At 48.1% G+C, this 26,101-nt stretch overlaps 1 protein-coding gene across 3 annotated transcripts in view; it reads left to right on the top strand.

The window, feature by feature from the left end:
- The first annotated feature begins 338 nt into the window (after nt 1-338).
- Nucleotides 339-26,101, top strand: part of Gfra1 (GDNF family receptor alpha 1) — a 220,214-nt gene continuing 194,451 nt past the window's right edge. For 2 of the 3 annotated variants that reach the window (XM_031390836.1, XM_031390834.1), the window contains exons 1-4: nt 905-1,100; nt 1,702-1,987; nt 2,864-3,157; nt 4,267-4,350. In XM_031390836.1, coding sequence (XP_031246696.1) covers nt 1,948-1,987; nt 2,864-3,157; nt 4,267-4,350 — 418 coding nt within the window. In that variant the 5' untranslated portion in view covers nt 905-1,100; nt 1,702-1,947. Of the gene's footprint in view, nt 838-904; nt 1,101-1,701; nt 1,988-2,863; nt 3,158-4,266; nt 4,351-26,101 lie in introns of those variants that run through there. The other variant, XM_031390835.1, reaches the window with a different exon arrangement.

The following is a 26,101-nucleotide window of genomic DNA, read 5'->3' as shown; positions in this document are numbered from 1 at the left end:
GGTTTATAAAATGTTTTTGAAAAAAAAATTTACTCTTAAAACAGTCAAGATGGAAATCATCTTATAAATTATCTAATGCTGGGTCTGATCAGAATTCAGGGCAGTGGGCTGGGGACTTTGCTTTGTCTGTCTGTCAGAGCGGTAGGAGGAGAGAGGTGTGAGCTCGCACAAGCGTAGATCAATGGGTGGGTACATCCCCGGATCGCCGCTCAGGGCTTAGGTCTGAGTGAGTCTGTATCTTGCCAAGTCTTGAGTCACAGCCGCGAATGACGTGGAGAAAAAAAAAAAAAAAAAAACAACTTTGTGTTCAAAAGGGACTGGATGGGTTGGTGTATTGCACTAAAGAAAGAGCCCTTGTGCACTGAAGGGGGTGGGGGTGCAGTCTCGGCGACGGTGGCGGCGGCGTAGCGCTGCGGGTCCTGAGCCTGCGTGCCTGTTGGCCTTGGGTCCCACAGCCAGCCAGCCTGTAAGTCTGCTGTGGCGGACAGAGGAACTGCGCTTCTCAGAGGAGCCGGCCCTGCGCTGCCGGGCGGTCGGAGCAGAAACAGCCTGAGGGGCCTTTAGCCAAAACCAATCTGGGCATGCTACCCTCCCACCGCTTCCAATAACCGCTGACATCCCTACCGGGCATCGAGCCGGGGCGGGGAGGTCTGCTCGGAAATCGTCCTGGCCAACTCTGTCCTCCGAGCTGTAGCAGATTATGGCATCGTTTTTTTACCTAGCACAGAGAAAGTGAGGCCGGAAAGAGAAAGAGGAGGCGGGGACACCCCCAAAGAATAAATAAATAAACAAACACTGGCTACTCGCGGCAGCCGGACACGGGTCAATTGGGTTCAGGTTTGTGGCATTTAGAGTTTTCCCATTCCACTTGAGAACCCATCGCCACCTCCCCTCCAGCCATCCCTTTCCATTTTGCTGGCGTCCTCTAACTTTGGGACCAGGGGGGCGCTAGTGGTGCGGGGCTGCACCTGCTGGGGCGTGCAGATGCTGTGGGCTAGCTCGCTCTCCCGGGGCAGTGGTGTGGAAGCACAGGAGTTCGGGCGCTGGGCAAGTGCGTGTGAAGCACCGAAGTCTAGGAAGGAGCCCAGGATGAGCGGCAGGTAGGAGTAGGGGCACAGAAGCCAGGTTTCAGTTCCAGGCGGGATGTCTGTTTCCTCTTGCGGGACTGCCAGGGAAAAGAAGCTAGCTAGTCCAGGGGAGGGGATGTCGGTGACTGGGGTAGAGATCGGTGGCCGGGGACAGAAGAGCTAGAACGCTAGTGATCGAGCCAGCAAGTGAGTGGTCGGGCTGGAGCCAGGGAGGGCGGCCAACTTCCCGGAGCCAGAGCAGGGTCTTGGTCCAGCGGGGTTGGCTAAGAAGCCTTCGCCACCGAGGCTCCGACTCCGGGCAGCGCCAGCTAGCTTCCGGCGCTTGCTCGGAAAGTAATGGTTATTTATTTGCTTGTGTTCAGCCTCTTGGGTTGTGCGCGGTCGTCTCCAGCTTTGAAACGCTGGAAGCCCTAGCGGACCTCTCCAGCTCCAGAACCCGGGTTCCGGAGCTTCCTCATGCCCATAATAGATGAACTCGCACCTCCCTCTCTCGGACCCGAGTGGGGGTAGCGTTGAGAAGTCCCCCAAGGCGGGAGCGGGGGAGGGGAGAGGGGCGGGAGCTGGAGGCTTCTGCACTCTGGGCTCCCATTTCAAAGCGCGCTCTCCCTTCCAGGTTGGGTCGGAACTGAACCCCTAAAAGCGGGTCCGCCTCCCGCCCTCGCGCCCGCCCGGAGCCGAGTCGCTGGCGGCAGTGGGCGGCAGAGCAACGGGGAGTCTGCTCTCCCCCTGGATGGAGCTGAACTTTGAGTGGCCAGAGGAGCGCAGTCGCCCGGGGATCGCTGCACGCTGAGCTCTCTCCCCGAGACCCGGCGGCGGCTTTGGATTTTGGGGGGGCGGGGACCAGCTGCGCGGCGGCACCATGTTCCTAGCCACTCTATACTTCGCGCTGCCACTCCTGGGTAAGTCGAGGTTGCTGCTGGCTTTCTCATCCAGAGTCTTTCATAGGGGGTCCCTTGCGGCGGCCACTCCAGAATTGCGGGTGGGTGCCGTGAGTGTGGGTGGAAGAAGTTTCGCTAGGGGGTGAAGAGGTTCAAGAATCCCTGGGATTGGGAAGCACTGATGGCGCATCTTTGCGCGGTTGATTTTATTTTGCCGTGTTTAAAGGGGGAAAAAACAAAACAAAACAAAAACTAATAGCCCAGTCTGATGGAAAATTGAGGGGCCGTAGGCTTCCATCCCAGGGCGTTGGTCCTCTTTGGAAGTCGCAAGGAGCTCCCTGAGACGCTCCGGCAGGTGGAGTGTGGTCAAATACCGCCGGGGTCGGAAGAGAGCAAACTTGGAATGGAAAACTTTTCTGGGAATAACGTCTCTGCGCACCCGCGGGGCAGACTGTGGCACTCACCTGCCTTTCGTTCAGCGCGCTATGGGTGCCAAGCGCCCAGTCTCGCGGTTCAGCTGAGTGCCCTTGTGCCCGCTGCTGGCCAGGAAACACTGCAGCCTCTGGTGCCTGGGGAGGCGGGGCAGCCAGCCCTTCAGGACTGTTTCTGCTATGGGACGCCCGGCTGTGCGGGATCCCCAGCAAATCCGGCTAAGGCAGCCAGTGGAAGCTGTTACTACCTTCCTTGTTGAGCCAGGGAGAGGTGTGATGGCAGGAGTTCCAGGGGTGAGAAAACGGTCACCCAGAAGAGGGGTGGACCAGCTTCCTACCTAATCTGCCTTTCAGAATGATGGTGGTGGTCTGTCATGCCCTAGGCGCGAGCCCTGTCCTCCCGCGACCTGGAATTGGGGTACCCACTAGTCTGCTGCATTCAAGCGTTCTTCTCTTCACCCTGTAGATTTGCTGATGTCGGCCGAGGTGAGTGGTGGGGACCGCCTGGACTGTGTGAAAGCCAGTGATCAGTGCCTGAAGGAACAGAGCTGCAGCACCAAGTACCGCACACTAAGGCAGTGCGTGGCGGGCAAGGAAACCAACTTCAGCCTGACATCCGGCCTCGAGGCCAAGGATGAGTGCCGCAGCGCCATGGAGGCCTTGAAGCAGAAGTCTCTCTACAACTGCCGCTGCAAGCGGGGCATGAAGAAAGAGAAGAATTGTCTGCGCATCTACTGGAGCATGTACCAGAGCCTGCAGGGTATGCACTACTGCCCCCACCAGCGTGCTGGGCTTCCTCTCCGAAGGCCAGAGGCAACCTCAGTCCAGTCGGTACTGGAGCTAAGCTGGCTGATCTCATTCTCTGCTCAGTTCTCCCAGCTGCGGAATGAGGACCTTTCATTGGCCCCTAGGGACAGCGGCAGCTGGTGTTTGCTGCAGCTGAGCAGTATTGTTGGAGTTGGTTGTTGGAAAATCCATGAGGGGGTGGGGGCACCCCGGGATCCCATTGACCTTCCTAAAACCTAGTCAGAACACCAGTGGGGACCCCTTAGATGCCACCTAAGGAACTCACCTTTCAGCCAGCCCGAGGCTTTCACTGCTGAGAAAGTAGTAGTCCCACAAAGGCATATTGCCTAGTCTTTCCCCCTTTCTTTCCTTATGACACGAGATAAAGAAGTATTACAGAGCCAGTGAACTCTGCTCTTTCTTCACCCCACCCCCCACCAGTTCAAAGATACATGGGTGGAAAACCATTTGTCATTTTAGATTAGTTGGGTTTTGAACCAGCTGCTGAGCTTCAGCTACGGTTAGCCCATAAGTAGCAGTCACAACTGCCCATTCCAGTGGGATTTAGGGAGTCTGCAAGTGGACTTCTGAAGTAGCCCATACAGTCATTCTCTGAGACTTTACTAACATTTCTAATACAGAAGCTTGGGCTTTAAAACTCTTAGAGCCAGTGTCCCTGCTTGCAGGCCACATGCCTTGGTTTGGGGAGCGAACAGAACTAGGGCCTCTCCTGGGTCACCTTTCTTCCATTGGTTCCTGGAGACAAGCAAAGTATGTGACGTCACTGGCTCTTTCCTCTCAGATTTCAATTCCTTTGCAAAGAGTGGGAGAGTTTTCTGGCAAGCTCTTCTGGGTTCTTCTCCAGTATTTTACAAGGTGCTCTGGGAAGAGCGAGGATGGCAAAGGCAGAGGAAAGAGAAGGAAATAACCATATCCCCAAATACACATGTGAAATTTTTGAGAATTTCAGCATCTCCTTGGTACACAGCCATAACACGAATAGGGGTTCCAGCTGAGCAGTGAAACCCTGTTTGAAATATTCCTGTTTTCCAGAGCTGAACCCAATCTTCCTGTCATTTCTAGGAAATGACCTACTGGAAGATTCCCCGTACGAGCCCGTTAACAGCAGGTTGTCAGATATATTCCGGGCAGTCCCATTCATATCAGGTAAGCAGATTTATACTTCTGCTGCGATTCCTTTGTCAGCTGGCTTGCCCTCTAGCGAGCTTTCTCATACTATATAGGTTGAGGGAGGTGTCTGGGAAATTGGAAGTAAGGTGTCGATAGTGAAAAGGTGGACCATTTAGCCATGGATGTCTGAGTGGAGAGTAGTTCTCAATGAAGTAATGTGTTGTGGTGGTTTGAAAGAGCCTGGAGGGAGGTGACTGCTTTGACTTAAAACAAACAAACAAACAAACAAAACAAAGGCAGTGAAATATGATTGGCTAGCTCTAGGCAAAGGGAGCGAGCGTTGCTGTCTGTAGGTGGCAATCATATTCCTGTTACTGCACCTTAAACAGTGTTTCAGTGGAATGGGATCTGCTCTCATGATGCCACTGTCTTCAAGAAGCACTGGAGATAACCTTAACCTGTAGAGGGATTGTGGGTAGCCTAACTCGTCATTGTCGTGGATTTAACAGCTGACATTGATTTGAAATGTGGCATTTGCTCACATTTGTTCTCTGATTTGTCTTGAGCAAGTGTGAGCTCCTCTGAGAGGGAACAGTCCTGCCCCAGTGGCCCTCTGACACGTAGTCTTTGCCCTTGGCTTGTCTGGGCTTTCCTTCTAGTCCTGCATTCAGTTTGGAAATGAACGGAAGTTTAAGAATTAAGCTCTTTTCTCATAGCATTTGCATTTAGACAGCCCAAATATAAGAGGCAAGGCAGTAATTTCTCTTAATGAAGTACAGATTCCAGACTGATGCTGTCTTTGCTTATTTACAGCTAAGACATTTTCTCAAGTGTGTATCACCCCCACAAAGTGCACGTGTCTTAGTGGTTAAACACAATGGTAATGTTGGATTTGATTCTGAGAGATGATGGCTTGCTGGTGAGAGGGCTCTGGTGTTCTACATGCCTTGGGGCTTTCATGCAGATAAGCACGGGGCGGAGGGAGCATGCCCATTCTGTCTTATGTGAATGTGTTGGATGTGCACTCATTGGCCAGATACCCATTGGACACCTACTGTGTTCTCACTATCGTGGTTTTGGCTGCCAGCCAGCTATCGTCCTGGTCCTCATGAATCTTAGAGGCAGCTGCTGACATTTACTGAGCCCTTAGTATATACCAGACATTGTGTCAGAAGCTCTTAGCGCTGTCTCACACTCTCTATGGAGGGGCAGATTGAGGCCCAGGGATGATGGGAACCTAGCCTGTGATTGTAGAGGTCAGAAAGGCAGAGTTCAAAACCAGATTTGTTTGATTGTAAGGTGTTTATTGTTTTTCATCTACCCGATGTTGGCACAGACTGGCATTGAGGAGTTTAGAATTTCAGGTGGCATCTAAGACTATTGAATCAGAACCTGCATTTTAACAAGATCCACCTGGATGGGTCCTTCATGAATATATGAAGCTTGAGATGTACTTCGGTTTATATATGGTTTTCTCTTTAAAGGAAATCTCTCTCTCTCTTTCCCTCTCCTCTCCCCTCCCCTCCCTTCCCTTCCCCTCTTCTGCTCTCCTCTCTCTCTGCCCCATCTCTCAGTGTGTGTGTGTTTGTGTGTGTGTGTGCATGCACTCATGCATGCATGTCTGGGTGTCTCTCTGTGTGAATGTGTGTATGTGTGTGTGAGAGAGAGATTGGAATTAGACATGGAGTTATGTCTAACTTATTAGACATAAGTTAGTCTCTGAGACCTTCATATTCTCTTAAATTTTCTGGTAATTTTTAGTCTAAATCTTGACTGCTTTTCTCTGCCCTGCAAGGACAGAGTCTTAAGGAGTGAGAAAGAGAGAGATATGCCTACACAATGGGCAGGCTAAGAAGGGGTGGGACTGAAGAAGTACTGGGAGCCTGACCTCTGACCTCCTTCATACTTCCTACCTGCTGCCTGCCATAGGAGCATCACTTCCCACTGAGGGCTGTCGAGTGTGACCCAGTCCATAAATAAGGGCATTTTGATTGCAGTGAGCTAAGTATGGGGATTTGCACAGACTCTTGTTCCTTGTCATGTCATTCAGCTCTCCTTGGTATAATGAGGCAATTGGAGTAAGTGATGTCCATTCCTTTGTGGTTCTGAAGGAAGACTGGGGTCACCCCCCATTCCTCCCCTGGGGTCACCCCCCATTCCTCCCCTGTGCCCCGGTGCTCAAGTACTGCAGCAAGGCTGTCCCGGGTACTATTGAGTTGTCTGAATTCCCTCCATGAGTATCAGAAATATCTTCTGTACTGACCAAGTTTCCCTTACTCATTCATTGAACAAGTAAAACTCAGGCAGGTCTACTTTCACAGTAGACAGGATCCTGAGTGTGTAAGACCCATCCGGCTGAGCACCTGAGTCATAATGAATTAAGCAGAGGCAAGAAGGCTTTGTTTAGAGCTTTGATTGGGTATCTCCAGGGCATTGGACTTAGGTCGTAGCCCCAGAGAGCCCTGACCTTTGACAGTTACAGTGTTGCTTAAGTGGATATGGTAATGCCAAATGGAGCTTTGAGGGGTTTGAAGTCATTGAATTTGGCTCATTAGTCAGTATGGCTTCTGTCAGATGGAGTCTGAAGCAGGATGATGAATGTAGCTTTTCACTGTTGGATTCGGAGTTTGTAGTGTGTCTGATCTGTGTTGGGCAAGGCTCTGAGGAGGCCAGGATGCTGACTCCTACATACGGAGTAACCACCCCGGGGTTCCCACCTTTGGATTAGCATGCCAAGTGTGAACTGAATACACACACGTGTGAGCCGAATCTTCCCACTAACGTGATTGAAAGTCTAGCAGTGAAGATGGCTCAGTGATAGCTGTATGAAACAAGGAATTGAGTTTGGGTCCCCAGCACCCACACAAAAGCTGTACTGAGTGATGGGCAGCTAGAACTTCTGTGTTGAGAACGAGATGGCTGAAGCAAGCAGATGCTAGGGACTCAAACGCAATAAATAAATAAGGATAAAAGGCCTTGTGGGGATGTTATTACATGTGGCCTGGCAAGAACGAGGAAAAGAGCAACAATAAAATAGAATCTAAAACATTTTTTTTTCTGCTGAAGCCTAATTGTGGAAAGGAAATGGAGCAGCTGAGTCAGGCCAGTATTTCAGTGGACGGTTGGCAGGCCTACACTTGTGTTTGCACTCTAAGTCATGCAAAGAGGGGCGTGAGGAGCTGTGTTCACTAGGCTAGTGTGGTTTCCAAGAGTCTGGGGCCTGAATAACACACAGGAGAAAATGAGCCAATGAGAGAGAATGTTGGAGTAAAGAGGGCAGGGCATGAGAAGGGGCGGGGCATGAAGATTCTCCTGGGAGCCGAGACTCTAGACTTCAGCTTAGTCTTCTTGGCCACAGGTCCTCTGCTTCTTAACCATGGGCCTGAAGGTAGGGTGAACCTGTTGGAGTTTTTTTCTTTGACTCTCCAGAAAAGAAGAACAATGCAGGGAGACCATTTGAAAGTGCAGTCAGAGCCAAGAGAAGCCTGCAGGCAGGTGAGGGTTTGAGGGACAAGCTAGGACCCTCTTGGGCAGAAAGAGGAAAAGAACTGCAAGGGTTCAAGTATTGATTGGAAGCTTGCATCTTAGGGAGAGTCAGGTGTTGCCAGGGTTTCCACACATAGAGTCAAAGTGGATAGGGAGGTGTAAGAAAGCCAAGGAGAGGCCCGTCAGAGCCGAGATCCCCGCAGTGACAACCCAGACTGCGTCTCTGTCACCTCTTCCCTATGGCTTGTGGATGTCAGAGACCTTTCCAGAAATGTCAGGACTTTAATTCTGGTGCCCGAGTAATTGGGAATGATTTAATCCAGGAGTAAGATATGCGCAGACTTTCTTGAGTCTGGATTTCTGGATAAGGATTCGCATCATTAGCTGTGCTTGCCATTTCTAATATTGTGTGCCATCATCTTTATGTCACTACTTAAAAAAAAAATTATTAAAAAGGTTGCCCATTGGAGAAGAGCTTTAGGACTAGGATGACAGCCATGACTCACAAGAGTCTCGCACTGCTTTGCTATTCTTGTTGTAGGCTCTGGGCGGGGGTGGGGGGGCAGGGGATGTGAGGGCCATACTATCCCATTTTCTCAGTTCTTGATTTAATTTTAAAATTTATTTTTAAAATTTGTGTGTGTGTGTGTGTGTGTGTGTGTGTGTGTGTGTGTGTGTGTACATATGGGTGCCTAGGGAGGCCAGACAAGGTTGATGGTACTCAAGGAGTTGGAGTAACAGGAATTACAAGCCAACTGGTATGGGTATCCTAAGAGTAGTTCACACTCTTATTTCAGACCTGGTGTGGGTGCCTTAAGAGCAGTTCACACTCTTACTTCATACCTGGTGTGAGTGCCTTAAGAGCAGTTCACACTCTTACTTCACACCTGGTGTGGGTGCCTTAAGAGCAGTTCACACTCTTACTTCACACCTGATGTGGGTGCCTTAAGAGCAGTTCACACTCTTACTTCATACCTGGTGTGGGTTCCTTAAGAGCAGTTCACACTCTTACTTCATGCCTGGTGTGAGCGCCTTAAGAGCAGTTCATACTCTTACTTCACACCTGGTGTGGGTGCCTTAAGAGCAGTTCACACTCTTCACACCTGGTGTGGGTGCCTTAAGAGCAGTTCACACTCTTACTCTGATGCATTTCTCCTGCCCCTTTGCCTAGCTCTTGAAAACAATCTCTAATATTTCAGAGCCCTAGTACGGCTTTGCTATTCTCATCGTTGGTCAGAGCTGCTGATTGTGATCTGGGTCCACAGGGACCTCTTGTAGCCTAATCCTGCTACCCTCCTGAAAGCCCCGTGCTCTGTTTCCACTCGAGAGCCCTCAGTTAGACCTTCCCTATGTATCCCATCTGTGTTCGCCCTCCTGGGCCTTTTTACTTCAGTAGCATCTAATAGTTCTTCAAGGCTGCAATCAAACTTCATCTCTGAAAGGCTCACTGGAACCCCCCCAGACCAGCCCCTCACTTAGGGCTCCTCCTGTTTCCTGTGCTTTTATGTTTATGGTAGCTGCTAATCATGGCACATTGGGAGAACTATCTATGTGTCTGTCTTTCCCACTGGAAGTCAGTGACTGCTTGTTACATTCCGTGTCAGCTCAGCATCCAGCATCCTTTCTGGTCCAGAGAAGACAGACATTCTATGATCACAGGTGGCTGATTGACAAGGCAGGGTCCTCAGAGATGTAGGCCAGTCCTCCACTTTTACAGTCTTGCTGAGAGGGTAAGAGATTTGTCCAGGACCACACTGCTTGAAAGAGATTTGCCAGGGCACTGCTGTGTGGAAGGATAGGGAGCCTCTTTTTGTTGCATGTGCTGGTCATGCCTTATTCCAGGAACCTCAGCCACCTGCTGTGTGGATGATTCAGACCCTTCTCTCCTCCTCCAGCCTCTTCCAGGCTCTAAAGCAATCTTTCCAACTGAATGGGGCCATCTAGACCATCTCGTATCCGTTACTTCAAACCTAGCATGTCCAAAATGGATCCCATCATCACTTCCCCCTTTTCCCCTGTACCCTCTCTTTCTGAGTCTCTTGTCTTATAGAGCAGATTATTGTATATCCAGTGTGGTATGAACAAACTGAAGGTCCTCTCCAGCCCTCTGCTATCCCTGCTCCATCGTCAGGATCATCTCCAGGCCCTGAGGAGACAGGAGACACCAGCCCTCTTTGGCATTGCTCCATTCCCCGAGTTTCTTTCCATCTTGTTTGCTCGAACTTTGCTTTGGCCTTCACACTCATCGACTTGGGTCTGGTTTCTCCCAGGATTATCTGGCTTCTTCCTGGTCAGGTGCCCTGTTGACCTGGCGACCTGTAACTGTTTTTAGCCTTACTTACCAGCCTTGTCCTGATCCGTCTGTCGTGCCCCACACACTGTGTCATAGACAAGTGACTGTCTAGTCCTCTGCCAGTGCTTAGGGTAGTTTCATAGGGCCGCCCTAGATAAAGAGGAACCATACCCTGAGCATTCAGCTAGCCAGGTGACTCCTGGGTCTACCCACAGCATTGATACCTTGGTTATAAAATCAAGGAATGGTTGCATTTACTTTTTAAATTCTTGTGGGTGAATGATGCTTTTATGTAAACATTTTAGCATAGTGCCTGAAATATCTTTGGTCCTCGATAAGTCTTCCTCACTGTTAACTCACTCTGGGGGTTCTTTTTGCTGTCCTCCCTCTCCTGACCCTGAGACTGGGCCTCTTTTCCATACAGGGGTATCTGCTAATCCAGGGCTTGGAGAAGGAAACAATCCCGAACCCTCGGCAACACAGATGCTAAGTCCACGTCTATCTCAAAGGCTCCGGAGGACAGCCTTGGCTCTCAGTAGCCGGGCATGAGGCTTGCTGGCCCTTTCTGAAGGGCTCTGCTCATGCTCGAGTGTCTGCTGCTGCTCTTCCTTGGCATTCAGGCTCTTTGGTAGGGCTCTGCTCATGCTCGAGTGCCTGCTGCTGCTCTTCCTTGGTATTCAGGCTCTTGGGTGGGTGGGCGTGTGGCGATCACCCAGAAGGGAGCTCTTCCTGTGCTTGAGGATTCTGGTGATCAACTTTCCCTTCTCAGCATCACGACCCCCATCTCTCCCACCTCTCGCTGTAAATCTTTCCACAGCAGAAGAATGACTTCATCCTTCGAAGAGCATGTCTGAGGCAGGGAAGAGACTTGAGACGGGGGAAGACTTCCTTGTCCAAAGCCCCTCTGCTAAGGACACTCAGGGTTCACTTTCACAGACCACTACTTTTGGGTTTTATTTCCTCCCTTTCCTGCCACCAAGGCAGCCTACTTTTGTGGCGTAACACTGTGAGATTACAAAACAGGCTGAAGAGGAAAAGATAACCGATCTAAACAAATCTGTTAAGGGAAGCCTTTTAGGGTTTTCAAACATATAAACAATTGTATAAAAACACAGGCATGCATTATTCTCTCAGTTTTTACTTCCTTGCTCATTACCTGCCTGGTGACTTGAGGAAACAGTGTCTTTCTGTGTCACTGACCATGTCCTGATAGCAACATCAAGTTATTTAGATTAAGTGTGAACCTTGATAAGTTTTATGAGTAACGCGTAGGACATTGTGGTCCCTGACTCTTCGTGGCAGAGGCCTACACGCACCTGCAAAGACTGGGAAGATGGAGACAGCCACATGTTTTGAGTAGTGTTCCTGGAGGTCCTGTTTAGAAAAGGGCGATAAAACATCAGTGAGTGACAGGTAATTGCATGAGCTGAAGATTGTTACAAGGTGCAAAATTATTTATAGCCAATATGCCCGCCCTCGTTCCTTCTCTTTAGACTCCTGAAGTATTTCTTTCTGTCATCTCTTCATTTTTTTTTTTTTTGCTTGTTCTTTCCAAAGGACACCTCACACCTTTTTTGTTGTTGTCTGAAACACAGTTCTCGAGAGAAAGTACCAGGTGGAGCAGCTGTGTTCACAGAGTGCTGTGGTCTAGGGTTAGGAACCTGTTAGCCTAAGTCCTGACTAGCTGGGGACCTCAGGCTAGTGTCTGTCTACCTTTCCTGTGGGCCACATGTGCCTCTAACAATGTGAAGAAGGCAACAGACTAGGTTGGCCTGTAACGGATCTCTGCTTTTTCTTGAAGAGTCTTTTCATTGAATTGTATACCTTTATGGGCCTTACTGTCTTCGTCTCTAACATTTTCCTCATACAGAAGAAACTGTTGATCATGACACACACACACACACACACACACACACACACACACTACACACACATGTATACACTGTTTATATATAATTTAATTATATAATTTATAAACTGTGATTTAGTCCATTGGCTAAATGTATACAGAGAAGATAATGGAGAATAGAAGAGAAAGGAAAAGGACCTGAAGTCGGAAGTGAGTTTGGCAAAACACAAGCTGTAGGATTATATATAAATAAGTAAGCCAATCACAAGGATTGATTTTGTTTGGCAGGGATAAACAAAGATGCCCTGGGCATCTCTTGAAGGTCATTCTGGTCCAGCCCTCTTATTTTATTGATAAGAAAACTGAGAGTTCCATAAATTTATGGGACAGTAATGCATAAATTGTCAGGGACAACGATGACAAGCAAAATTAGGTGTGTGCTTGCTTTTAAATTGCTATTTGAAGCTCTCCAGATCCTGGCACCTTCTTGCCTCCCTTCAGGCGTCCTTGACCTGGTCAGGCCTCTGTTCTCTTGGAGGAAGGTGAGTGCTACAGGGTGGGCTTGGCTATCCACAGTTTCAGAACAAGGGTTAATTGATAGATCTCTTGCAGCAGGACCCAGTGGCTACAACATTAATGTTCCTCTTTTGTCCCTCTTCAGAGTTTCTGCCAGAGGAGAAAAATGAGAAATTATTTGTTGCTTTACATCCTCTCAGCCCTCAGATTAAAAATAAAAAACAAAAAACAAAAAACAAACAAAAAAAAAAAACAAAAAAAACAAAAAACAAACCCTTAGTCTTTCATCTGGTATTTTTTGTTAAAGAAGCTAACCACTTCCTGTAATTTAGAGACTCAGCTAGCTGGGTCACTGATGGAAATGAATGGGTGATTTGCATAAGGGGCTAATTTATTATGTCCCGTGGGCATTTCTTTCATCTCTCCTTCCATTCTAATTAACGTTCTAAGGGGGTATATCACCATATCAGAAATTAAGGGTGAAAGCGGCCATTGTTAACCTTTCTCCTGATTTCCCATCTTCTCTGATCTTTTAACCGTTTCTCTTCATGCCCAGGATTTCATTTAGGGCTGCAGAGTCCTTAGGGAGACTTCTAGGGGGTGTGCTCTTTCCTGATCTCTTGGCACAGCACAGGAGAGCTTGCTTTCCCACTGCTGAGGGATAAGAGATGCATAAAGCACAGGGCTCCAGGGGTCCTCTGAAAAACTATGCATGCACTGTGTGCCACATAGAGACTTGGGTACACTTGCGTATCTGCACACTGACAGTGGGTGTGCAATTCTGAACATCTATCTCATCAATTATTGTGCCTCAGAAAGATCTTCCTTGACAAGTGCTCAGTTGGTCCTGGCTATGACAGAGGCAGAGGCAGCTGTGTGTGGCATAGCCAGGGAAGGGGAAGCGAACAAGCAATTTCTTTGAAAATCAATTGTAATTTACTCTTGCTAAATTGGCGAAGGTCCGCCCTGTCCATGCATTAGCATATGACAGACTTTTAATCATTTGGTCAACTGGCCTATTTTTGGTCAGTCCATGGTTCCATCTGTGACTCTGCCTTCTTCAGCCCATGTGTCTTCCAGGTCTGTTCCCTGTTTAAAACAGGGAGTGAAAGGGGGAGGGGGTCTTTCACAGAGAAGTCACTGCTGTGTGTCTCTTTACTGGTCAGCCCACTCATATGGATATTTTGCTTTTGTGTCCCAGATCACTAAAGGTAGGTGTTGTGCCATCAGATTTTTGAGAGAGAAATTTGAGCTCAGAGAGGTTGAGCAATACTCTCAGGACCAAACAGCCTGTACCTGGAAGAGCTCACATTTTGTTCCCATGACTCCATATAGCCCTCTTTCTGCTCTTCCCACGGATCTGTGTTCAAAGGAGAAATTTATTCCCCTTTTCCCTTCCTATTCAATTCCCAGCTTCTCTTCCTGTCTTCTACGTTAAGACACTGTTTGACAAAGGGCCTTTAAAGTTGAAATATAAGCCACTATCTGTTATTTTAATATTTGGCCCTGCATTGTGATGGGTTCTTAATTGAGATCCAGAATCCAGAACACACTCGCTATTAAAACCATTCCGGCGGAACTGCAGAAATATTAACCAAAGAAGCAATTTCTGCATTCTATCCTTTTTCATTTCTGTGTGAGGCAGGAAGGTTTCTAAAGTGGAGCAGAATGCCTGGGGCCACTTTTTGTCATGTTGTCATATAAATAGCATTACACAGTGGTAAAGAAAGGAATACAGATTGAGTCCCACTTTAAGATGACCCTAATACACTATTCATTTGTCTTCCAGCACGCTGGCTGTCGCCCCTCCCTTTTACGCCCCTCCCCTTTATGCCCAGGAAGCACCTCACCAGCTGTTGTTATCCCTCTTTCCTACTGTACATTGTCGTTTCTCCAACACTTAATAATGTATGAAAATCTGTATTGATTGCATTGTTGGTAGGAATAGACCAGCAGGTTTCTTAGAGCTCATGTTTATGAAATGGTTCATGGATCCTTGTTCCTATGAGTTTCAAATAAACCCTTGATGAAGCAGATGCTAGATCACTAGATCCAGGGGGCGTGGGGGTGTTCTCCAATGGAGCCCCGCCTTTTCAGAGCGTAGGAGTAGCATCTGAATGGGGAAGTGGTGACAGAAACTCTGAGCATACTCCAACTAGAAATGAGCAACCTCACCGTGGTCTTTCAGGAGAAGAAAGGGCAGTAAGTGAAAGAGGTGAGACCAATGTCTAGGCGTTTTACGGGCAACAGCTTGGGTAATCTTTGTTAAGTAGGAGGTTGATCTGGCTTGGTGGATATGCTCCCTGTGACCCAAGTAAAGTCACCAGAGTACATGCACCTAAGTTGTGGCCAGGCGGGAAAGATGGCTCAATGATTGAAGTGTTTGCTGCTCAAACATGCAGGCCAAAGTTCACATTTTGAAACCCAAGCCAGATATCAGATGGGGACATGGCTGTCTGTATACAATTCCAGCCCCAGAAGGCTGACACAGAGGCTCCCCAGAGCAAGCTGGCTAGCAGGACCAGCCGTATTGGTGAGTTCCAAGTTTGAATGAGAGACCCTGCCATGATGAATAAGGATGATTCCTGATATCAGCCTCAGACCTTCACATGCACATGTTCTTGTGCATGCATGCACATATATGCACACTGCACACATACATGAATATGGAAATATAAAACTAAGCTGTGGCAGAGCCACAATGAAGTTGGCTCCAGGATTCATGTGGTAACATCCATTTATACATATGCAGTGTTATATGTCCCATGAAAGTTCAGTATATAACCTGTGTGAAGGACTGGTAGAAGGTTTTCACTGAGTGGCACACATGCAGGTATTGAACATCTGTTATCTGTGTCCCACATATATGTGATAAATGTAACACATGTAATCACATGTCATATATATACATATATAATGACACATGCTATAAATGTTTTATAGATCACATGCTGAGGTTATATAGAATATATCATTATGTTACATTTTATTTTAGAATTAGAATAATTGATCAGTTTCTGGGGGTTCTTATTTTTCAGTTTTTCAGGGTGATAGAATTTTATTTCTGCCAAATTCATTCACAGATACTGAGGCTGGGGGAGTTTAGTGGCTCCAAGTTAAGCAGGCCACTTCCCTTTCCCACCTTCTCAGAATTCCCTTTTTCTGCTTTGTGGATAGATACGAAGAAACCAGTGTACAGTGAGTGAGGAAAACCCCACAAGCTCAGTGCAATCCTGAGAAGGGAGTAATCGATTACTCAGTGGGAGGAACCTCCCTCACCCGGGAATGTCTTGACTAGCTTTGATTTCTTTTTATTAATAAATTCTGTTCATTCATGTGTGTGCATTCATACATGTGTGTTCATACATGTGTGTGTTCATAAGTGTGTGTAACATGTTCTGGGCACTCCTGCTCATGCTTTCCTATGTTCTCCTCCCTCCCACCCCCTTTCATCCTGCCTTCTTTCCTTCATATCTTCGTGTTCATGACTATTTCTAGAGTCCTCGGTGGTATAGTGGTTAGCATAGCTGCCTTCCATCCCCATGAATTTGGGGTTGATTTTATATTGCCCAGAGTTTAACCAAAACTGTCTGCATGACCATGGGTTTGCAACTATCCATGGGTAGGCTCACCAGTGAGTACAGAATTGGAGGCTGGGCCACTCCCTCTCCCAGAATCTGTTAGTTGCCTGTATTGTGGTAGGGCCCTATTGACCCCTCCCCATCCATAACTGATGGTTGGGTAGGCCAGACTTGTGGGGGCCCAGAGCCAGTTGACAAAGCTGCTGTGAGTTCATGCACTCCAGGGCTAGGTCATGCTAAGAGGATGATGTTTTGCTGTCTGAAGGAGATCTTTGAGCTGGGTTTTGTGAAACAAGGAGGAGTTTGATAAGCAGAGATGGTTGGGGAAGGCGTTCAGGCAGAAGAATGGCATGAACAAGGGCCCAGCAATTTCCTGTGGTGAGAGCCCCAGGCATTGGGCATTCTGGGGGTAGGCTGGATAGAGAGGCATGCACTTGTTCTGTCTTAAAACCAGGTATGGAGAGAGCTGTGCTCCCTGGCATTGCTGGCACCTTCAGCGAACCATACGATGTGGCCATTTTTATTTCAGCTCTGTGTGGCAGAATAGCTGAAATAGTTTTATGTGTCTGGACAATATAGTTTGGTGTCATAGAGCAACACAAGAGTCTGGATACTTCCTGACTAGAGAAGGCCGTGAGGCCTGCCGTGGGAAAACCCTCGTTCCGAGTTCCCCACAGGCACATGAAAGCCAGCCAGGAAAGTCAAGCTTCTACCTCAGCTCCTATAGAGGCAACATAGGCCAGGTTCATGTTGCTTCTCCCAGACCTGTGTGACCTGGGGGAGGGGCAGGGCATGGAGAAGGTTCCAGAACATGTCTATACCTCTCTGGGTGGTCCCAGGAACACCAGGGGTAGGCAGATGGCTGCTGGAATGAATGCAGGGTGTGGTTCACTCTCAAGCCAGACTCTGGTGGAGGGAGTTTAGCAGAGGCAATCTCTGACATGTGTTCTGTGGAGCCCCACAGACACTGCATGGTGTAGCTAATAAGAGGAAGCCTGTGCTTGTGGCCTCTGGGACTGCACAGCCTGGACCCCTGGAACAGTGGCTTCTCACCCGTCATTCATGTGTCCCACCCCAACCCCAGCACCACCTCTGTCCTGGGCTCAGGGTGTGTCTCTCATCTTTTATTTGGAGACAGCTGAGTAAAAACCCCAAGGTTCTCCATGTAGGGATTTGGCCTGATGGTACAGGCTACCCACTGACACCAGGGGACATGTTGTGAGGCAGGATGAAGAGGAAGGGCTGTGTGGACTGCACACACAGACACCCTTACCCCCTTCAGTACACAGAAGGCTCCCAGGCTCTCTCTGGTTTAAGGGTGCCATTGCTTTGATGACCTCCTTGGGGTGGGGACAGGGGGTGCTGCCCTTGTCTCTGGCTGCTCTCTAGAGGGAAGATACCCAGAGCCTGCAGCAACTCTCCATGGGGATCCACCAAGAAGGCCATCTGTGGTTCTTCATAAGGTGGGAGTAGGGGAGGAGCAGGCATGAGGTCTTGATTCTAGTAGAATGCAGGGGCACAGTGGTAACATACACAAAACTTGCAGTTGACACACCTGGTTCCGAATCTACATTGCAGCAGTCCCCAGCAATGGGAGCATAGGTAAAGAGTAAGTCCACTTTTCCTTTGCAGGTTCTTTTGGTTGTGATGTGTATTGTAGCAGGATACATGGTCTTCTTCTGTGCATCCTAATCCCTCTTTCCTGTTAGTGAGATGTGGGGACAGATGGGTTGAATTGGAGAAGAGAGGGAAGAACAAGAGGAGGAGGAGGAGGAGGAGGAGGAGGAGGAGGAGGAGGGAGAGGGAGAGGGAGGAGGAGGGGAGAAAGAAGAGGGAGAGGAAGAAGGGGAGGGGGGAAGAAGAAAGGGAAGCAAGCCAACATCAGTTGGGTGCATGTTAAACAATGCAATGTCTACTCACGACACAGTAGCAGCCCACCATTTCCAGAAGCTTCTGTGTGCCAGACACTGTGCTAACTGATGGGAAGGAGCTGGTGAGTTAAGAGTACAGAGTGGGGTGAAGTGGCTTGGGGATGAGGGAAGGGAGAAGAGAGACAGAAAACATGGGCAAAAGAAAGTTCAGGAAGGAAGTCTGTATGTGGGGAGAGGAGGTTTTGGCAAGCCAGGGCATCTTAGCGGGACAGAAAAGAGTTTACCCAGCACAGAAAACTTGTATCAGATACACAAGCCCAGTGAGGAGTGGATGTGAATGTGGTGGAAAAACCAAATGTCCCCCCTCCCCCATTATCCCCCTCCCCCATTATCCCTTCCCCCATTATCCCCTCCCTCATTATTCCCCTACTTCATTATCCCCTTCCCCCATTATCCCTCTCCCTCATTATCCCCTTCTCCCATTATTCCTCTCCCTCATTGTTCCCCCTCCCCCATTGTTCCTCCTCTTCCATTATGCTCCCTCTCCCCCATTATCCCCCTCCCCCATTAATGCTGGAGAAGGTTTTGAAAATGTAATGTTTGCAAACAACCTAGAAACAGTCAATGCAGTGTTTTCTATTAGTAGTGAAGGTTCGCTGGCTCTGGGTATTTTTTTCCTTCCTGTCTTCCAAATTGTAATTTTAAAAGATGAGGCATTTCATATTCAAGAGTTTCCTTTGTCTGAAATAAATTATTCATTTCTCTGTAGTTTCAGAAACAATGAACATAATACTTAATGCACCACAATTAAGCGGGTGTAGCTCTGTATAAAATTATGTTCCCTGCGTTTGGGTGGCAGGCAGCGTGGAGAATCTTATATCTTGTCGACATTTGTTTCTCAGCAGAACATAAAGTCAGAGAGCCAGAAATGGGTTTTGTTTCTCTTGTGGTGGAGGAGGGGTAACTCTAGACCCCTGCAGACTTGTTTTTGACATTCCACAGCTGTTGGTGGCTAGGTCGCCTAGAAAGACCAGCTTACTGGGACTGTATTGTGCATGGGGTCAGGTGTGGGTCAGAATCCCTAAGCAATGCCCACTTGCTTTGGTCTCCTTTGCCTGGGTTGAGACCCCTCTAGAATCCTGGGTGTGACTTCTTTTGGAGGCTGAAGACTGCTTCTCTTGAAGTCAGGCTGTCTGATCACATGGGTGCTTCTAAGTGCCAGCCTCTGGAGTACTCGGCCAGTGACAAGATTCGTCCCTGAGAATCCCTGCAAACAAGGGTGGTGACATCCATGGAAATCTTCAAGCTTGAAGGTTGAATTGTGCTTCCTGGAAGATGTTTGGGGTACCTTCTATTCCATGCCCAACCCTGAGGTCATATTCAAAGCTGGTCCTAGTTGTCAGTGGACAACTACAGAGATCACTGTGGCATGTCTGCTGGGTAACGAAAAATAAGATGCAAGAGGCACTTCTAGGCTATTTTCTGGAACCTTCACTAAAGCCCCAAGTATTGGCCTGGAGATGGGACATTCACTACATCCTACTTGGGAGGGAACCCTAACCCTAATACCCAGTGACTCATGTCCACCCAGCTAGCTGGTAACAGATCTTGAACTCCAGCCAAGTGTGTCTAGCAGAAGGGCTTTGCTGCTTTCTGCTTTTCTGATTGTTTTGTAAGAAATAGAAACAATTGAATTCAAGACAGATTCTCAGCATCCTCTGGTGTAAGCACCCTCTTTATATTTGAGCAGGAAAAAAAAAATGTATCTCTCATTGTAGAAAGCTTAGGAAGAGAGCCCTAGAGGTGGCTAGTGGACTTAGACGATCCCTGTCTTTGGCCTTGGCTCAGTGCCTAGTGCCTGTTATGACTGCCATCCCAGGACGTCAGAGCTCTGGATCTTTGCTGCCACCAAATGCCTCTGACCTGCGTCTTTAGTTTCTGAGGAACCTCTTGCTTTGACCAGTACTTCCCAAGTTGACTCCAGGGGACCTCTGGGAATCAGTGTATGGGTCCTGTGACATCTCTGAGCTCTCAATTTGAGGAGTCTTCCTTTGCAGCCTGTCTGTCTGTCCGCCTGCCTGCTAGATACTTCCACCAGGGTAACAGGACACAATCCACAGCTGTCTCATTGTGAATGGGCCCTAAATCTTAGCCTGGGAAGAGGCATGTCTGATCCAGGAAAGATGTTGTGTGCTGGGGGCTTGGTGCTGTGGTGAAAAGAGACTGGACTTGGGCAGCCATGTCAGAGTTTGCCCTCTGACTTCACAAATTTGTCACCTAGGAAGTCTCATTTGCATGATTTGCAGACTGGATAGTGTGTAAGGCAGAGGTACGAATGTAGAACCGGGTTTTATGAGACACCATGTTCAAGGGCATCATTCTCTTTGAAAGGACCTCACCATGGTGAAAAGTTCTTACAAAACAAGCATCAAGACATTTCCATCACTTGGGGATGTCTCCTGTCTACCCTTGCAGCTGCCCTGGTGGACAGAGTGAAGGTATAGCTCAGACTTCATGGATGGTTTCCAGAAAGACCTCTGCGCAGTGGTGCGTGCGTGTCCTGATTTGCCTGTAAAGTGAAGTGGTCTCACCACACACCAGTTGTATGCCTTACTTGTTACAGTCTGTCAGAGACTGGAGGTGATGTGGTCACACCACAATCACTGACCTGCTCTCCCCACATTCTTTATTAAAAAAATCAAGTAGACACAGATAGAAATAGCCTTTTGGAAATGGTTCTTGATGAGGATTTGGCCTGCTGATAAAATTGTGGTGAGCCTGGAGAAGGAGGGAAGGCGAGTGGGTACGGGCTCCCAGGAGAGAGAAGAGCCTCAGTTGAGGGTTGAATTTTCCTGTTAAAAACAGAACTTAAAAGCAAAGAGTTTGTTAGATAAGCACACTCTGACGCAGGCCTTAAACGCCTGGCAAATATTTACCGTAGATGTGCAATACAAAGCTAAATGTTTAGAAGTCCTAAAATAGAAAAATTTGCACTCAGGGTCTTATGTTTCCTGACTGTGAGCAATAAGAAAATAACTAAAGGCTTACTGTCCTCCAAGGAGCTCCTTACCATCTTGAGGGGACTGTAGAATGCTACCACACCTGTACCTGTCCTCCCCACAGACACTGTCTTCACCTCTACACAGATTTGTACTCTCCTCACCGTGTAAGGGACTCTGGCATTTTGCTCTGTAAGCCCTGACTGTGTGCATCACATACCTGTGTTCCTGGGGGGTCAGGTTAAGCAGAGTGTGGGATGCTGGCATTTGGAGGTTTGGCCTTCCCATAGCCTCTAGGAGTAGAGAATCTCTCCTGAAGTGTTTAAACTCTAGAGGGCTGGCATTGTACCTGAGAAAGTCAGTCTGTCTGTCTCTCTGTCTCTGGCTTTATCTCTCTCCTTCTCTCTCTCCCTCCCTCCTTCCTTTCCTCCCTCCCTCCTTTCCCCCTTCTCCTCTCTCCCTCTATCCCCTCTGTCTCACGTGTGTGTGTGTGTGTGTGTGTGTGTGAGAGAGAGAGAGAGAGAGAGAGAGAGAGAGAGAGAGAGAGAGAGAGAGAGAGTGAGAGAGAGTGAGAGAGAGAGAGAGAGAGAGAGAAAGAGAGAGAGGGAGAGAGCAGGGGAGGGAGAGGCTGACTTCTGAGTTAAAGTCTCTAAAAGTTCCATATGATTAGCCACTTTCCTTCAATGGTTTCTGATCTCTGCCAGGGTGGCCCAGACTGACCATTGTAGTGTTCCACCATGGTACATTTCATGCTTCCACTGTTCCACGAGTAAGCCTGTGACATTTGTCACTGTCCCTTGTGTAGGTCTTTGACATTCTGCACCCTGACTCCCATCTCCCACGCCATACTACTTGGTTGAGAGGGGCATTGGCGATTACTGGGGAGCCCTCCTGTTTTGATCTACCATGTGCTTCTTGGTGCATTTCCAAGGTCCTTGGGGGTCTAGCTCATTGGCAGATGATGTAGTAATGCTTCAGAAGCTCGACACTGCATGTGAACACCAGTGCAAGCAAGACAGGTGACACTTCAGTGGGGAGTTTACAGCGTGATTACAGCCCTTAATAAAACACAGACCCATGTAGTGGTCACTGGAGGGCAGAGGGCACCTGCCACATAGAAAAGCTGAGAAGGTGACTCAGAAATGAGATTTTGAGTGACAGAACTGGCCATTCTCAGCACTAGCTAAAGACCACCTTGGCAGAGCTCATGGTGAAATAAGCCAATGTTTGTTGGTTTGTGCCAGCAATGGTTTCTACCCTGTAAAGAGGGATAAACATGGGGCCAGGCCACGGTCAGTTTTCTGTAAAGAGCTACAGCCTGAGACCACAGGGGCATTGGAAAACCATGCCTGGGCACCAATCAGGGCCAAGAAGGTCATGTTCCTTAGCTGTGAAAGCAGCCATAGCTGTATCTCACCACTCTGGTTTGAAATTGTTTGAGTTGGAGATGTTGTGTGTGAAAGTTATGAGGGGTTGGGGAAGACCTGCTGTCCCCAGGACATTCTGGGTGCATGCTTCAGAAGTGTCATTCTTAAATGAGCACACTCTAGCATGGTGTTTTACCTCTCAGATACTGCTGTAGTACTCACAGCGAGCGCGGTACTGCTACCATACTCACAGCGAGCGCAGTTTACCTCTCAGACACTGCTACAGTACTCACAGCCAGCGTGGTGTCCACAGAACCAGCTCCATCTGATAACTATTTTTTTTTTTGTTTCTTTGTTTCTTTATGTTTATTCGCTTGTATCATTCACTTGAATGTTATTTCAAAGTATTGACCTCATCTGCCTTGTTCCTTGCTCTGTCCCTAGTTGAAGAAGCTGTACCATAGGCACAGTATCTGCTCAGTGAGTGGGAGCCAGGTAGATGCAAATGAACTTTTGAACAATTGTTGAGTACCATGTCCTTATTGGATGCCCAGCATCTACGCAATCCAGGACAAGTATGCATCGTCTTACTGCCAAACAGTATTTATTTGTTATTTTCTTCCTTATGGCTGGGTCACCACGTGTTGTAAGGGATGGACTTGATTCTCAGGTTCAGCCAGTCTGCTCAACTGAGCTTCATCAATAGTTGGGATTATAGGAATGTGTGACTACCCCTCCATTGAGTGTTCTTGGGATCAGGGAGTCTAGTCCTCTGTGCGCTCTCAGTGGTTAAGAATATTGTAACATTTGACTACTCCTCCTTGAGAACTTGGTTTTAGAACCTGTAAGAGGTCCATAGGTAAGCAGCTTTTCAAAAACACTGTCACTAAGAAGTTACTGTTACTGACTTACAGCTTTTGTATCTGCTCTTCATGCTGGAGGATGTCTTTCAGATTTTGGCAGTGGGACAGCTGACTTCTCCTAGTGGTTCTGTGCATTTCTTTGGGTGGACATGGGCTAAAGTACTTCAGAATCCTGAGGGTTCAACATCACAAGCCAGGTGCATGTGCTATGATGGTGAGCAATGTCAGACTTGGCCCCTTACATGGATGCTCTAGCAGTCGAGGGGGTAATGCTCACAGAATCTTGTATACGACGCCCGCCTTCAGGAGAAGCAGGTGCTGCTAAGAGGACCATAACATGGAGCTGGTTTGGTCGGGTGGGAAGAGTGTTCCAGAAAGAGAAAGAGCACGAGTACACAGCATGAAGGAGCAGGAGACAGGCCAGGGTGGGATGAGTCAAGAGAAATCATCCAGGGCTGGTGGTAGCAATAGGGTTGGGGGCAGGCCCAGAGCAGGCCTGCAGATGCAGCCTACAGCTAAACCTCGGAATGCACCGTGGAAGCAACTGTCGTCATTGTCACATTTGAGAAGGACCAACTGCACCCATGTGGGAAAAGCAAAGGACTTGCACTACAGATTTCACTCATATCTTTTCAGAGAGAACCACACGGTCTTACACAGACCCTTTAACCCTTCAGCCTGAGTTCCCTCAACAGGGCTTGTTTTCATATCCGCCTCAGGACTTTATAGATTTATGAGCCTATGTCATAGAGAACAACAAGGAGCAAAACTAGAGTTTTGATACTCTGTCAGCTGTGTGAGGGGAATGGACTCCAGACGCTTGGAACACTGAATCCCAGCCCTTCTGAAAAAAGGAGCCTGAAGACGCTTTTGGTTAAAATGCAGAGAATGGGTTATGAATCATTGTCTTGTCTAATCACGGGAAATTTGAAAGTCGTCTTGAGGACAGTCACCTGGCTCCAAAGCATAGCTTATTACCCACAAGGCCTCCCAAAGCATAGCTTATTACCCACAAGGCTCCAGGAGGGAGAGCCGTGGTTTGTTCCACATGCTTGGGAAAAGTCTATGTGTTGCAGGCAAAGCTTGAATCTGGAGACTTTGGTGTTATGCCTGGCCTGAAAAGCCTGCTGGACTCCAGCTCTGGGGCAGATATCTCTCTTCCCCTTCCCTTCCCCTCCCCTCTCCTCTGCTCTTTCCTCTCCCCTTCCCTTCCCTCTTCCTATCAGGTCTCTTCCTGGCAGAAGTACAGGCCACAGATCTGGAGGGACTCAGCCTGTAGAACACACAGGTGACTTCCTGCTGCCTGAGGCTCAGAGAGTCTCATGTCAGGTATACACAAAGTTTCCAGAGGATCCTATGATTTACCACCTACCATGAGCAGATGTGACCATCCTTATCACCTTAAAAGGAATCACCATAGGAAACAACTGAGTTATCCTTCAAGTACCACTGAAGAATTGATGAAGAGTCTTCTCTCAGCCAGACATAATGCGGATACAGTGAGGGAGATGCTGGAGGACACCCTTGGTCTCACATGACCTATACTTTGATTAGGAGGACACACATCATAAATGTGAACAGAGGAGAGGGTCAGGGCAGACTAACAGGATGGGTACTGTTATGTTTTCTTTTCTTAGTGGTTTTTATTTTAATTATGTGTAAAGTGTGTGTGTGTGTGTGTGTGTGTGTGTGTGTGTGTGTGTCTACCTGTGGATATGTGCATGTGAATGCTGGTGTCTAAGAAGACCAGAGGGGTTGACTCCCCTGGAGCTGGAGTTAAAAATAGTCATAATTGCTCAACATGAGTTGGGTTCTGGGACCCAAAATTTAGTCCTTTGGAAGAACTGTAGGTATGCTTAACTTCTGAGCTATCTCTCCAGCCTCAGTGGGTACCATTTTAGGGAGAGTCACAGCTTTGTGAGGTTTAGTAAAGAATTGTTGGATCTGGGGAGCTACTCAGGGCCCAGACTCAGAAATGGAAGAGGTTCTTATGGTCTGAATAAGTGTAATTTATGGATGGGTGAGAGCGAGGAACAGGATAACTGTCTGGGGAAGTGATAGGGCACTGCAGGGCTTTGGAGACCATGAAGGTCCAAGTGTGATGAGAAGCTCTGGAAGGAACTGGAGGGTTTGGGAGAGGTCAGTGTTGGTCAGTGATTTAGGAAAATCTCTTCATTGCAAGCAGGCAAGGAGGGTCAGGAAGAAAGCAGATGCAGCCTGTGCTCCATACCTTCTTGGGGCTCAGCTGGGGGTGGAAGTTGAGGGTGGAGAGGTAGGAGGTTAGGGATGAGAAGCTCCCAGGGTAGACTTTGGGCACGGTTGAGAGCAGTCAAGGACTTGTAGGCAGCTGTGCAATTCTGTTGTTTGTTTACCTCGGTGCCCACAGTGCCTTTGACTGAGGTAGAGATGGGTGGGATGGGAACAAGGCTGTTTTTGATTTGGATGGTATAACTTCAGATTCTGTTTTGGGCATGCTCACTGCAACATGCCCTTTTGTTCATGCAGACATCTCTGTCCCTCCAGAATCCTGCCGAGATGGAGATAGCATCTGTCCAGTCTCTGTCCATCACCAAGAGGGTTTCCCAGGAATGAAAAGGGCAGTGTGTGTGTGTGTGTGTATGAGTGTTGTGTGAGTGTGTGTGTGAGTGTGAGAGTATTGTGAGTATGTGTGTGTGAGTGTGTGTGTGTGAGTATGAGTGTGTGTGAGATTGTGAGTGTGTGTGTGAATATGTGTGTGAGAGTGTGTATGTGTGTCTGAAATGGCAAGTATTACTGGAATCCTGTTACTATTCTGGATGCTTTGTGAATATGGGTGTGTGTAGTCTACCTATAAATGGAATGACTGACTGGGTTATGAGTTATCCATACCCTGATGAGATATAATTGTTACATAAAAGGGTACATATTTTCACCTTCCCTTTAAATCCGCCAATTAGTTTGTTTTCTGTTTTTTTTTTTTTTT

This window comes from Mastomys coucha, unplaced genomic scaffold, assembly GCF_008632895.1.
Source record: "Mastomys coucha isolate ucsf_1 unplaced genomic scaffold, UCSF_Mcou_1 pScaffold21, whole genome shotgun sequence".
In the NCBI taxonomy this organism is placed as follows: Eukaryota; Metazoa; Chordata; class Mammalia; order Rodentia; family Muridae; genus Mastomys; species Mastomys coucha.
This window is presented reverse-complemented; position numbering and strand designations above follow the sequence as displayed.